This window comes from Pseudopipra pipra, chromosome 1 (assembly GCF_036250125.1).
Source record: "Pseudopipra pipra isolate bDixPip1 chromosome 1, bDixPip1.hap1, whole genome shotgun sequence".
Classification (NCBI taxonomy): Eukaryota; Metazoa; Chordata; class Aves; order Passeriformes; family Pipridae; genus Pseudopipra; species Pseudopipra pipra.
Genome location: NC_087549.1, coordinates 35,333,588 through 35,348,411, shown reverse-complemented (window position 1 = coordinate 35,348,411; position 14,824 = coordinate 35,333,588). Strand labels below are relative to the sequence as shown.

The 14,824-nt window shown below is 42.5% G+C and overlaps 1 protein-coding gene and 4 non-coding genes across 5 annotated transcripts in view; 1 reads left to right on the top strand and 4 right to left on the bottom strand.

Moving 5' to 3' along the window:
- The window catches only part of DNAJC5B (DnaJ heat shock protein family (Hsp40) member C5 beta), a 33,242-nt gene that overhangs the window by 12,812 nt on the left and 5,606 nt on the right, over window positions 1–14,824 (top strand). Inside the window, exons 2-3 of the mRNA XM_064660732.1 lie at window positions 7,102–7,315; window positions 11,424–11,598. Coding sequence (XP_064516802.1) covers window positions 7,102–7,315; window positions 11,424–11,598 — 389 coding nt within the window. The remainder of the gene's footprint in view (window positions 1–7,101; window positions 7,316–11,423; window positions 11,599–14,824) is intronic.
- TRNAA-AGC (transfer RNA alanine (anticodon AGC)) lies at window positions 776–848 on the bottom strand. The gene has a single exon. It is a non-coding gene; the product is annotated as a tRNA-Ala (tRNA).
- Window positions 1,162–1,250, bottom strand: TRNAY-GUA (transfer RNA tyrosine (anticodon GUA)). Its single transcript is given in 2 exon segments — window positions 1,162–1,197; window positions 1,214–1,250. It is a non-coding gene; the product is annotated as a tRNA-Tyr (tRNA).
- TRNAY-GUA (transfer RNA tyrosine (anticodon GUA)) lies at window positions 2,633–2,721 on the bottom strand. Its single transcript is given in 2 exon segments — window positions 2,633–2,668; window positions 2,685–2,721. It is a non-coding gene; the product is annotated as a tRNA-Tyr (tRNA).
- TRNAA-AGC (transfer RNA alanine (anticodon AGC)) lies at window positions 3,423–3,495 on the bottom strand. Its single transcript has one exon. It is a non-coding gene; the product is annotated as a tRNA-Ala (tRNA).

Here is a 14,824-nt window from a genome sequence, read left to right as displayed (position 1 = left end):
GTTCCTCTCTCATACACATTTTGTTATTCTCCAGCTTTTCAGAAGGGGGTTAGGGGAGTCTCATGGTTTTGATCCCCCTCTCCCCTGCCAGAGAGACAAGTGAAATGTTGTCTAAAACTTGGGTTTGGAGATAGTTATCCAAGATAAGGAAGCTGGTCCCAGAAAAGTGCTATCCTGCATCACAAGATGCTAACTACACCTTATCTTGTTAGCATGGAAACACTCCTTTTCTCTTCTGCCAAGTGTCTGAGATATTAGCTTTTTTAGGTTTTCAGTTTCTCATGGGAGAGAAAAAAAATGGAACCTGTCCTGCTTCAACTGTGGCCTGTTGTGTTTTATTCCTCCACCAATAACCACAGTAAAAGGCCTAATTCTTGAATCAATAACTTCTTGATAGGCATTCTGATAAGTGCTTGCTTATCTCCCCCACAGTCCTTTCCTATTCAGGATCTGCACAAGGCCACATTCAATGGCCTCTCCTCAAAGGGCAGGTGCTAACAAGTGTCCTGGTGGTCTTATTCTAAGGCTGTTGCACTTGGTCAATGTCTGTCTTATTCATGGGGGCCCAAAGATGGGCACAATATTCTGGATCCCATTGATCATACTCAGAGGAAAATGGGAGAATCTGTTCCTTCCAGTCACAGCCCATGGTGCCATGGCCATAGTCCTGGATGCTGTTCTCCTCTTTGCAGTGCGTGACAAGGTCTCACTGCCTCCATATGACATGGGCCCCTGCCAAAAATCCCTGTGTCCAGGCAAGTGGACTGAAAAGCACTGGAGAATGCGGGCATCGATCCCGCTGCCTCTCGCATGCTAAGCGAGCGCTCTACCACTTGAGCTAATTCCCCACCCTGTAGGTTCTCTCTGAGGGCCTCTCCCCTCTCAGACATCCGTCTCTGACTCAGGCTGCCCTGGTCCCAAGGCCTGGACGTTCTGTTGACCTCACTCTTACACCACCATCGACTCACTCACTTTCCTGCTGGATGTGACCCCAGACAATTCCAGGACTCAGAACCACCATCCCTCACCAAGGGCTCAACCAAAAATGCCATGGTTGGTCAACTTCCCAAACTTAGGCAAGAGATCAAGGCTGGACTGCCCTCTGAACAGGGCCAAAAACACAGCGGTGCTGCAGGATCTGGGCCAGAGCCAAAAGGACACTCCTTCGAGCCGGAGTTGAACCAGCGACCTAAGGATGGCCGTGGAAGGGAGCCTACAGTCCTCCGCTCTACCAGCTGAGCTATCGAAGGAAGCACAGGGTCATGTCCACTGCCTCACCCATCACACACTCATCCAGCACTTCCACAGCCATGGCTGATTGCTCTCACCCAGGTGCAGGACCTTGCACTTGGCCTTGTTTAACTTAATGAAGTTCACGTGGACCCACTCCTCAACTCTTTTAAGGTCCCTCTGGATGGAACCTCTTCCTTCAAGCATATGAACTCCATCACTCCCCTTGTCATCTGTAAACTTGCTGAGAATGCACTCAATCCTGCTCTCTATGTCCTTGACAAAGATATTAAATAGTATTGGTCCCAATACAGACCCTCAAGGGACAACACTTGATACTGGTTTCACCTGGACATTGAGCAGCTGACTACAGTTCTTTGGATGTGGCCATCCAACCCATTCCTTATTCATTGAACAGTCCATTCATCAAAACCTTATGTCCCCAATTTAGTGACAAGGATGTTGTGTAGGATAACATCAAAGGCCTTAGAGAAGGTAGACAACATCCGTAGCTCATCCCTGGGCCACTGATGCAATCGGTCCATTGTAGAAGGCCTAGACTAGATTAGGACTGACTACATTAGTCAGTCATAATTTGCCCTTGATGAAGGCATGTTGGTTGTCTCTAAACACCTCCCTGTCTTCACATGTCTTGACATATCTTCCAGAAGGATCTGTTCTGTGACCTGAGCAAGGTGAATCTCACTGCTTGGTGGTTCCCAGAGTCACCCTTTTTACCGTATTTAAAAATTAGGTTTATATTTTGCTTTTCTCAATCATTGAGGACTTCACTTGAGGATGCATAAAGATGAGCATGGATATTGATCAAATCCCAAGTAAAGAAGAAGATTAAAGTACCCCAAACCACTGCCCTTTCTGCTCCTGATACAGCCCTGGGTGCTGTTGTTTTCTGTGCAGCCCAGGTGCAAATAGCTCCCAACAGCACCAGAGGGACCCCTGCCAAAGGGCCCTGTGTCCAGGCAAGGGGAATGAAAAGCATTGGAGAATGTGGACATTGATCCCCCTGCCTCTCACATGCTAAGCGAGCACTCTACCACTTGAGCTAATTCCCCACCCTGCAGCTCTGCCTGAGGGCCTCTCCCCTCGCAGGCACCCACCCCTGACTCAAGATGTCTTGCATCCAAAGCCTGGGCTTCTCTTAGCCTCATTCTCACACCACCAACAACTCAACCAATAAGGTTCCTACTGGTAGTGATCCCAGACAACACCAGTGCTCAAACCCACAATTTACTGGGTTCTGGTTCATCCAGAAATGTCTTGTCTGATCGTCTTCCCAAACTGAGGCAAGAGCTCATGTTGGACAGCCTTTTGAAGGGAAGGCATCTGGATAGGGCCGAAACACAGCAGTGCTGCAGGATCTGGGCCAGAGCCAAAAGGACACTCCTTCGAGCCGGAGTTGAACCAGCGACCTAAGGATGGCCGTGGAAGGGAGCCTACAGTCCTCCGCTCTACCAGCTGAGCTATCGAAGGAAGCACAGGGCGATGACCACTGCCTCACCCATCACACACTCATCCAGCACTTCCACAGCCATGGCACAGCATCATGCCTCTCTTACAACATCCTGCTTCAAACAGCCACACCTCCAACATCACAACACCTTGCTCAATCCCTTTAGCCCATCAATCATGCAAGCCACAAACAGAAACACTCCCTGCTTCCTTGGACATCAGCGATAGCTGCACTCTCCTCACTACCACACACAGCTTACCCAGATCCTTCCCCAACTTCCCTTCATTCCCTTTCACTCTGCTGTCTTCTGCCCTCTGGTCAAGCATCAAACTAAGCAAAACTGTTCCATAACCTACACCTAAGCAATAGAAGGTGATGTGCAAGTCCTCTGAATCTCTCTTTCTCCAAGCTGAATATGCTCACTCTCCTCAGCCCATCCTTAAAGAGAAATCTCCGTTCCTTGGGATCCTTGGTGGCCCTCCACTGAGGTTGCTCCATTTCATGGATTTGTTTTCTGTACTGGGCTTGATATTTGAGAACTGTCAAGCAAAGACAGAGAAAATCAGGTCTTCTGTCAAACTGCCCGTAGTGCTTTTGATACAGCCCCAGATGTTCTTGTCTTTTGTAAATCTGGGCACACCATAAATCCCCCCACAGCCCCCAGTGGACAGAGGGATCCCACCAAAGGGCCCTGTGTCCAGGCAAGGGGAATGAAAAGCATTGGAGAATGCGGGCATCGATCCCGCTGCCTCTCACATGCTAAGCGAGCGCTCTACCACTTGAGCTAATTCCCCACCCTGCAGCTCTGCCTGAGAGCCTCACCCCTCAGAGACACCCACCACTGATTCAGGATGCCCTAAAAGCACTGCAGTGTCTGTGCCAGAGCCAAAAGGACACTCCTTTGAGCTAGAGTTGAACTAGGAACCTAATGATGGCAATGTCAAGGAACCTGAAATCACCCACTCTACCAGCTGAGCTGGTGAAGGAAGCATGGAACCTGTTGCTGACATTCTCTTATACTCCATAACATTGCAATATTTTACCTTATACAACATACTTTCTTGTCTTCAAAATATTGCTACCTCCACCCAGATGTACCCTCATCAGACCTACCCTGGTCTGATCTCACCAGGCTGATCTCTCAGCCTAAGTGTCCCACTGACAGAGATCCTAAGCTTATTTCACTGACTTCATTTCCATGAGCGCCCTATCCATCTTGTCCAATAGCTGCTTTTCTGCTTGTTGTCATTTTTATCTCCCAAACACATCACATTGCTTGCTGCTGTGGAGGGCTGCAGTGGGCAGTGATCCTAAGGTGGTGAAGGAGAATGCCATTCACCATGAGAAAAATATGAATGGACATAAATCCATGGTTTTGGCATAGGAAGTAGCCAGCAAACTCCTGTGTTCATTTACTTTCCATTATTTTGTATTCTTCTATTTTTTCATAATGAACGCTGCTTATCACGTAACTAGGAATATAATTTTTCCAGGGACCCACAGGGAAATTTCTTTAGCTGATACTCTATGTCACATAGTTCTTGTCCTTACTTTTATTGTTTCTTCAGTTGTACCTAACAGAATCGTTTTTCTCACTCATACGAATTGCAGTACCAGTATCTAGATCTCTTTCCTGTTACTAAATCATCACCAATTAGTATATGTTATGTCAGTGTGCAGAGAGTTGGTTTGGTAATGTACTATTTGTAGTCAAGACAGTTTTCCCAAATCAACATAAGAACGTATGACATCTTTTGTTAATTTTTGAAAGTAGTCCCGTTAGTAGTCTGGAAACATTCTAAGGAAAGTGAGTGTGCAACTTAGGTTTTTCATCTTTTCAAAGCTACATTGTGTTCAAATTCTTATTTTTTATGAGATTGTTTGAGATATGGGGAGGACAGAAGATGTCTTTGGGTCTGTGGAAAAAGAAAGAAAGGCTGGCAATTGGTTATCCAATGCCAGCGACACACATGGGTTTTGAAAGTAATATCTCTTCCTTCCTTTTTTTTTTGTCCTAATTCTAATTGCTGGGGTTTGTTTTCAGCTAAGAAAAACAGGGTAAATTGCATAATTTGCTTAAATACTTGGATGGCACATAATGTCATTAGTTATGCATGATTTAGCTTGCTTTTCCAGTTCTTATGTTTCATGTTTTATTATGTTTAGGGCACATGTTAAACATGACCAAAAATTTAAGTTTAAGGTACAATATGAATGGTATATTAAATATGATTGAATGTGATCCCCTTCATGCTATTAGAGACATGTTTAAGGAGTTATTTATAACCTATGGTTCTATGACTTGAGTTCAGCAGAACTGAAGAGATTGTTGGCAGAGGCTGTTCCCAGGCTCTTATCAGTCTTGATATCGGCAGAATGTCTTCCAGGTGGGAACTGTCATCAGGAGCAAAGCAGTTACATTTTACTGAAGGAATATCCTGTACTGGGAGTTCAGAGGAAAATCAAGTAGGACACCACTCTGAGGTTAAATTTGTTAGAGGAAGTGTAAGCACACTACCTTCGCACCACAAGTATTTTTGCTTGTAGCAGTCATGGCTGGCTCCTGAAACACTCAGAGATAATATTTACAAAATGCATCATAGCTTGACTTGTGATTGAATCAGTTTAAAATACTACTAAATGACTTTTGAGGCCACTAGAGGTCAGCACTAGTCATTAAATTAATGTCACGGAAAAATCTTATTTCCGATTCTTCAAAGTGAGTGGTGATTTCTGAAAAGATACACTTCTGTTTATGCTTGTTTTGCAAGTGTGTGTCAGCTCACACTGCCAGCGCTTCAATATGGCTGGAAGCAAACTCTTCCTCCTCTATGCTGTGCTTCCTCAGCACTGTGAGCCAACAGTCACACACGGTACCTTTCAAACTATACCTGTCTTTGGATGCCATAGCGCTGAGTACAGTCAGGGGAAAAAGGCAGTATCCAGCCCTGTCCTAGCAAAGGCTTCCCACCAGCATAAACAGCCCAAACTAGTTGACACTATACTCTCATGAGACCTCACATGGAATCGTAGAATCATAGAATCAACCAGGTTGGAAAAGAGCTCTGAGATCAACAAGTCCAGCCCTTGATCCAACACCACTGTGGTTACTAGATCATGGCACTAAGCGCCACATCCAGTTTAATCTTTAAAAACCTTCAGGGACGGTGAATCCACCACCTCCCTGGAGTACAGCGTTTTGCTCTGGGGACCCCAACATAAGAACATGAACCTGCTGGAGCAAGTCCAGAGGAAGGACATGAAGATGACCAGAGGGCTGGAGCACCTCTCCTATGGAGATAGAGTGAGAGAGTCAGCCTGGAGAAGAGAAGGCTCTGGGGAGACCTTAGAGCACCTTTCAGTACCTAAAGCAAGACAGCTGGAAAGGGACTTTTCACAAGGGCATGTAGTGATAGGACAAGGGCTAATGGCTTTAAATTAAAAGAGAGTATGTTCAGATTAGATATTAGGAAGACATTCTATACTGTGAGGGTGGTGAGGAACTGAAACAGGTTCCCCAGAGAATTTGTGGATGCTCCATCCCTGGAAGTGTTCAAAGCCAGGCTGGATGGGGCTTTAAGCAACATGATCTAGTGGAAGATGTCCCTGCTCATCATGGGGGGGCTGGAACTAGGTGATATTTAAGGTCCCTTCCAACCCTGACCATTCTATGATCCTATGACAGTCATCTTCCACTGCTTTAAGGACCGACTCAGAAGTGCAGCAGTGGGAAATTAGGCCTGAAGACAGGCACTAGAAACCAGGGTTTACTTATTATGCTTTTCCACCTTGTGCTTCAGAAAGATGCTTTCCTTCTATTGCAACTCCTAACTGTGTTTTCCATCATCACCGTCTGGGCTTCTGCAAACACAGACACTGTTTACAAAATTTTAATATAGTTATTATAAATGGGCAATTTAATACAGAATTTTCTTTGCCATAAAGAAAATAATGTTGCCTGGATAAACAGTGTAATCATCATGTTTTTAAACAACCTTTAAAAAATCTTTATCTTTGTCGAAACCTGCTAAATTATGCAAATGAGTTGGCAATCATAATGCAACAAATGCCTGTGAATTATTATCATGCTGCAATCTGTGCTTTCAGCATGTATCACCATCTCCTTTAACACAGTAGCTGACTAGGTATCAATACACAAAGTTCATTCTCAGTGTAATAGAAACACCTCTTTTATCAAAACTTTCATGTTCAATCCCTTTGTGTCACTTTTCTTCCACTGAGTACATCAGAGCTGGAAAAAAGAAGCCTGAACACACTGTTCAGAATTGTTATATCTATATTAAAATATTTTTGATAGAGTTTTGTGTCTGTATATATGCACATATACAAAAGACTTATTTTCCCTCTGTTTTTTTGTTTATTTGTTTTTTATGTTTAAGAAAACTGGCTCTGAAATACCATCCTGACAAGAATCCAGACAATCCAGAGGCTGCAGAAAAATTTAAAGAGATCAACAATGCTCACGCAACCCTGACTGATCTGTCCAAGAGAAATATATATGACAAATATGGATCATTAGGGCTCTACGTGGCGGAACAGTTTGGTGAGGAAAATGTCAACACCTACTTCATGCTCTCAAGCTGGTGGGCAAAGGTAATCTGTTATTTTCTGTTGGAAATCAAATGTTACAATGCACATGGACTATTACATACACAAGGACCCATTGAAAAACATGGTTTCTCTACAGGCTTAACAAATAATAGGATCAGACTCTAAACTGCTACTAAAAATTTAAAAAAGCAACAACATTATCTGGAAAATCGACAGAGGCAGAATGTAATGTAAGCTTAGACTAATGCTAATATAGAAACTCGTTTTTTACTTGGTGAATAGTTACAGTACATGTTTTGTAACACTTTTAAACATTCATTAGATTTGAATCTAGTGCTCCAGGATAATTTTGACTTTCTTTTCAGTAATGACTTAAAAAAAATGACTCATTATCCAAAAACAAGAAGTCTCACTTATGTGATAACCAGTTAATAAATTATTATCCTACAAATTTAACTGTCTTATTTGCTATATACAGCACACAACATAAGTAAGCAATAATAACACTGTGTTTATGGCATCATGTATGTGTCCTGGTGAGAGAAAGGAACTGGAAGAAAAGCTTGGAAGAATGGAATGGAGGAAGAGAGTAGGAAAGGAAGAGAATGATATATCAAAACCTTACATATTGCTCAAGGTAAAACAAGGCTGTTCTAGTTATAAAGGAGTTGGGTTCACACGGTCTCTTATCTTACTGGTGTCCTCTGATGTTTGTATATGTCAAATTCAAGTGCTTCTGCAAGTATTGAAATATTACAGATATGGAACAAACAGAATTGCAAATGTGCAAAATCCATGCTGTCCCCACCTGTTTGCAGCAGCAGAAGCATAGGAAACAAAAGACTGTAATGGAATACATAGGAAAATGATCTGTACTGTTTGAAGCAAGCACACTATGAGACCTTTTATCTGCAAACTGTGGAACACGGATTCTTGTGTTCAGCACAGATCAAGCCAATGCTGCACTGCTCTGAAGTCCCCTTTAAACTGGGAAGTCACCTGGGCACTTTGTGGGCCTGAGAAGCCATAATTTGTCTGCTGAATCAGTATGAGATGGACACTGCTCAAATGCAGTGAATGAAACCTTTAAATTAAACTTCCAAAGGCTCAGTTGCCCCCTCAGAGACAGGCTGGAGGCTGCCTGCTTGCAGCTGTTGTAGCTGACCCCTGCTGCAGGCTGGACATCCCACTATAGCTGCTGAATGGATCATTCCCTCTCTTTTGCTGTCCACCATCTCTTGCAGCCCTTTTGTCATGTTTTAGGTGCCAGGAAGCATTGCCTTAGTGCTGAGAGAACAGCAGCGTTGAGTCCTTTAACAGTATTTGTAAACAAGATTTTCTTCACTGTTTGCTGCTTTTTTTTTAGCTTTTATTTGCTCTTCTACTTACTGATCTTTAATGGAGATGTTATGAAGGATAAAATCCTCTGGGGTTAGAAAATCAGAAACAGAAATAACAACTGTGACTTTGACTTATATGGAGAGCAGTGGAGAGTACAGAGAGAAGTTAATAAGTCCCTAACAGCTAAAGGAGGAATGTGAGTATTGTTTCAAGCAAGCTGTATCCCAGAAGTGAGACAAGATGTGCTGAATAGCAAAAGTAATCAGTGCTTCCCGGGTTTTATGAATTTTGTACAAAAAATCCAAAATATGTATATAGACTCATTTGAGGATTTGAGGATTGTCACTCTCTCTCAACCCAAAATCTTGCCACTTTCAAAGCATAAAGAGGCAACCAAATCGCGCTTTTTTTGAATTATAATACTATTTGAGTCTGATGCATCATCTACAGATAACCGCTGAACCCCTAATTTTCTCCATTCTGGTAGAAGACAATACGGACCACAGCCTTCACTTGTTATCTCCCTCTTCAACTGCAAATATTCCCCTTCCCCAGCGTGCTCATACTCATAAAATCTGACAACTGTGAAGCGGTTTATCATTAGCAGTTAGGAAACCCAATGGAAAGGAGAAATGCAAAATGAAGATTACTTTTTTTTCAGAGTGCCAGACTTCTTAGCAGGCATATTAAACTGGAAACATACAGACATGGGTAAGGGGAAATTGAACTACTTCTTCACTGGCAGGCACAGGGCTTGTTCATTTAACTATTTTAACAAAAACCAATTCTCCCTCTACCATGAAGAGAGTTTATTAATCACATCAATAAAATGATTCTTGATTTACCACCCGCGATAAAATAGGCACAAGAAATCTTGAAACACTAAAGTTATCATTAATAAATTCAAGGGGTTTTCCCCCTCTGTATACTTTTTTATGCCTTTTTTTCATTCTATACATAGTGGCGATTTATTCTCCATTATGGCATAAATGATAAACAGTCAGACAACTTATTTTAGGGATTTTGGCATTTAGAACAGTTTCAGGTGTCTATTGGAAGGAAAATATTTTAAAACAAAAAGTCAGTATCCTTTTCATTTAAAACCACTCTAGATACATGCCTATTAATATTAGGCATATAAATAGTCTTATTACCTTCAAAGATGCTCCAGTCGGCCCCCACTAATGTTGCCTGAGACATGCATACATAACAATGTTATTTACATAGCTCCACTGTCAAAGTTTGACAATATCCTGACATCTGTGCTTATTTTCTCCCTCAGCAGCATGTTGTCTTATGAATATAATGAATAGTCATTAAAGAACAGACTGTATAACCATAACGCTAAAGTCTGGCTATACCTCCAACCCATATATACCTGGTGGCCACAAAGCTCTGCTGCTTTTACATACACATTTACAGAATCATAGAATGGTTTGGTTTGGAAGAGACCTTAAAGATCAAGCAGTTCCAAGCCCCTGTCATGGGTGGGGACACCTTCCACTAGAGCAGATTGCTCAGAGCCCCATCCAACCAGGCCTTGAACACTTCCAGGGATGGGGTACTCACAATTTCTCTGGGCAACTGTTCTGGTATCTCACCATCCTCACAGTAAAGAATTTCTTCCTAATATCTAATCTAAGCATATTCTCTTTCTGTTTATTTCTACACATCAGCTTTGATTCACTTTTCAGGAATGTCACTGGATTTTCTTTGGTCTTATACCACTATGTCCAAGAAGAGATGTGGAGTTTTCTCCTGTGTCACAGACATCTCACTGCAGGCCTGGATCCATCCCAGGTCAGGAGCCAGGCTGCTGTCATGTCCTCCTGGAGCACAGAGTGGCAATGCCAGCCTAAAGACTCCTCTCCTGAAGGTCCCCCATCCTATTGCTGTGATGCAGCACACACACAAGTAACTTGCGAGCTGTGCTGTGAACCTGGGCAGTGACCTGGTCTGGAGGAAGAAAAGCTCTGTAAATTATTTTTTTCTGGCTCTTGACTCTGACCGAGATCTCTGGTCTTGGCCCCAGGCCATTGCGTTGGCTCTGCTGAAGCCTCTTGCTTTGTGCCACAGGGAAAAGAGTGAGTAAAGGGCCATGTGGGTGGGAACTTCTTGCTGCCTGAGTCCGCAGATCGAGAAACCATAGACCGAGGAGTATAATTTAGGAGATATCACCTGTGTGCTCCTGCACAGGCTAACGTGGAGAAAGAGAGACACCCCCAATGGGCAATTCAAATCCTCATGTGGCTGAATTACCCTCTGGAGGAGTTTTCAACTTGCCTTTGACTATGTGGGGAGCCCACAGGGGCTAATTTGGATGCCTTAGTTCAGTGCCTGAAGTTATGTGGGATGCATCTGGGTCTTTCCTTCTTTTTCTCTCAGCTTTGTTATTGACAAGAATCTGACAGTAAATAAGTGTTTGCAAAAATGATCTTGGGCAAATGAGTCATTTTAAAGATGGAAATGAGTCATTTTAAGGTGGGTGGGGTTTTGCATACTGCCTGGAGGGCTTTTCTGAGGGCCATCAGCTGAAGACAGATTTTCAAAAGCTGAGCATGTGGGGGGCCTGTTGGTTGGTGTCTTCTTTGTGGATGTGGTCCTGAGTGACAAGTAGGAGCTTGATGGTGAGGAGGGCTTTGGGATATCTGGCCCTTGCTGAGGCACTGGGCCAGCAGCTGGACTCCTGAGTGCCAAGTACTTGGGAACCAGAGTTCCTCTGATGATCTGCCTTTATTTGTAAGAGGCTGCCACAATTCTGAGCAAGGTCACTGCTGACAGGTTTTTCGTCCTGCTGTGTTTAACCCAGGGCCTGTTTGCAGTCTGTGGCTTGCTGACGGGCTGCTACCTCTGCTGCTGTCTCTGCTGCTGCTTCAACTGCTGCTGTGGAAAGTGTAAACCCAAGGCACCCGAGGGGGAACAGCAGGAGTTTTGTGTGTCTCCAGAAGATTTGGAAGAGCAAATTAAGAACGACATGGAAAGAGGTGTGTATTGTAGGGGCTTACTGTGGGGCAAGGCTGTTCAAAACAATCTTTAAAGCCTGCAGTCCAGATGTTCTGCTCGCAGTGCTGAGGCTGCTTCCAGACTTCAGTGGAGATGTGCCAATTCACTCTAGCTAAGACCATGACCCAGTGAACTTCCCAAGTTACGTATTAATGCAAAAATAAAATTATGGCACTAACAGCTAAATATCTCCTGTATCTCTTATGAGACGCTTAAATATTAAAAGTCTCAGGACTTATCATAAGAGGTGATGTTCACCCTGTAGCCTCCATGCCCAGATTGCTTCATATCCTAGATCCTGTACTCACACATTAGGCTCTGCTGGAGTGCTGCTTGTCATATCTGATTGGCCTGAATAAGCTGTCATTTGGGTTCTATTTATGTAAAATTTATCCCTGCCTATGATGGACTAACTGTACCCATTCAAGAAGAGGCTTCAAGAAAAGATGCAATGTTTCCAACAGTGTAGTTGCACAGTAACCCAAGAGTTTGCATAGAAGCTGCTGTGGTCCTGCCCCTCTCCCATCCAGCCCTCAAGCTGTTCATTCTCTTCTGCACCAGCAGTAGCAATTCTGCTACTTTACCAGGCCCCAGATCTCAGATAAAATCCAGGTGAGAACTAATCCTCTCAAAAATGTGTGTAGTTCCTGGCCCATTTAATTCCCTGCTGTGCTTCACGGTGGGACAGGCCAAGCACCAACTCAGGAGCAAGAGTACCCAGACAGGAACATGGGCCTGGGGAAGAGGGAAGATCTTCACAGTAGGTTACCCTCTTTTCTTGATTTTGCTGCATTTCCTCAGCTACATGTTCAGGTTTTGGCTATACCAAGGAATGATGGTGGTGATTTTCTGATTGGCACTAGTGTGGGTTGCATACTTTGAAAAAACAGCCCTGTCCTAATCTGCTGGAGAGAGGCAGAGTTTTGCCTTCATCTTTAGGGATAGCAGAAACATCTCGAACTGGTTAGCTGTGTACAGGGTGAGACATACAATGATTCTTGCTCCAGCAATATGAAGCCAAGGTACCAGGGGAGGACCTAGGACACTTTTCAGTTGCAAATTTTTATAAACTTAGGATATCAGGATTATGCTTTTTTATGAGGAAGGACCTAAGCAGTCAGCTCACTCTTTCTCTCTTCCATTGTTTTAGAAGATCTTCTACAGTTATATTCTTACATTTATTACGCTTAAATTAGCACTGCCAGATTGCAAATGTCATGTTCCCTTAGCAGGAAAACATTTTTCCCCCCCAACTTTTCACACAAATTTACCCTTCCATAAATATGTAACAAAACACTTGTAGTAGTTGAAACAAATGCTATTTTTATAACTGTTATGCCAATGCGTGGTGGTGTTTTTAAGTTGCTTTTGCCTAGAGGCATATCAAGGTAAATACAGGCAGCTTAAAAATTGATCATACTTGATCAGTCTCTGCAAAGGCGATAAAAACTATTAGTGAAAACTTTATAATCACAATGCATTATTTGAAACAAATCTAATAAACTCTATGTCTTTCAGCACCTGAAAAGTACAAATCTAAAACTGGTCTTGCTCTTCATGAGCCTGTGATACCAAAGTCAACTTTGAAGTATGAAGATGGAAGATGTTTAAATTCTGCCTTTCTTTTTGTTTCTAATTTGGCAGGTATTTTGCTCTCTCTCAAAATCCAGCACAAAATTCCTCAGTGGCAGAAAAAAAATTGCTACCTCCTTCTGGCACAAGTACCAGGAGGTATTGGTATTCTTTAACTTTAGGCCACCTTGACATCCCTTTACTTCCACCAAGTCTCACTGAGATACCAACTTAAAAAATAATTTAAAATGTTTAGTGAAGTATCAGTCTGAAAAATTAACACAGTGTGGAATTATGGTTTTTAAAGTATTTAAAAACAATATTAAATATATATGTATATATATTTAATATTATATATTTCTTCAGAAAGAACAAAACTAGGTCTTTGCACCTTCTCTTCTTCTCTTCTCTTCTCTTCTTCTCTCTCTTCTCTTCTCTTCTCTTCTCTTCTCTTCTCTTCTCTTCTCTTCTCTTCTCTTCTCTTCTCTTTCTTCTCTTCTCTCTCTTCTCTTCTCTTCTCTTCTCTTCTCTTCTCTTCTCTCTTCTCTTCTCTTCTCTTCTCTTCTCTTCTCTTCTCTTCTCTCTCTTCTCTTCTCTTCTCTTCTCTTCTCTTCTCTTCTCTTCTCTTCTCTTCTCTTCTCTTCTCTTCTCTTCTCTTCTCTTCTCTTCTCTTCTCTTCTCTTCTCTCTTCTCTTCTCTTCTCTTCTCTTCTCTTCTCTTCTCTTCTCTTCTCTTCTCTTCTCTTCTCTTCTTCTCTTCTTCTCTTCTCTTCTCTTCTCTTGCTACATTTTCCTCCCAATCAAAATCAGCATTCCTCAGTAAAGTAGAATTCTCTTTATTTCAAAATTATTAGAAGAGAGCAATGTATCAGTAATAAAAATGAAAACTTTATGACAAGGGTAAGATGAGCATCTTTTCTACAGCTGAAGGGAAAACAGATACTGCATTTAGAAAAAACTGAATGACAACCAGATCAAACTGTACTTCCTCCCTTCCTCCTCCCCCAGCTTTAGGGATGCTGGCCAGAAAGATGCACCTGATTTTTAGAATGGAAGGGATTGTGCTTTTCCACCAGATATTTTCAAATGCTGGTCCATAGAAATTAATACTCATGGCTTCCTTTAGGTAAATAATAGAAATGCTCCTGCATGTAATTCAGAGACAAACTGTAATCACTCCTGCAGCAGATTTCATTTTGGAAGAGGAGATCCTATTAGGATCCAAATTCTTTGCATGCCCTCTGCCCACAGACTGAGCATTCTTGCCAGTAATTAATTTCCTTGCTTCCTGCTGTCCCCAGCATCTATATTATTGCTAACCAGAACTTTTTTGCTGAGGTCAAAATGCTCCAGCTAAGATTTTCAAGCTACGCTTCTCAAGCTAAGGCCACACTTAAAGTTATCCACATATTTTGCAGTCACTCATTGCTTTTCTGAGGACAAAACATCACCATTTCTGATGCTAAAACCCTCAGAGAGCGAGTCCCCAGCAGCTGTTGCTGTGGGAGTCGAGATTTAGACTTCATCTATTGAATCGACACAACGATAATAATTTTCAGTCCCTCACATTTGTCATTACCAAAATTGAGGTTTTACACAGTTGACTTCATTCCTCAAATTAACATACCATAAAACA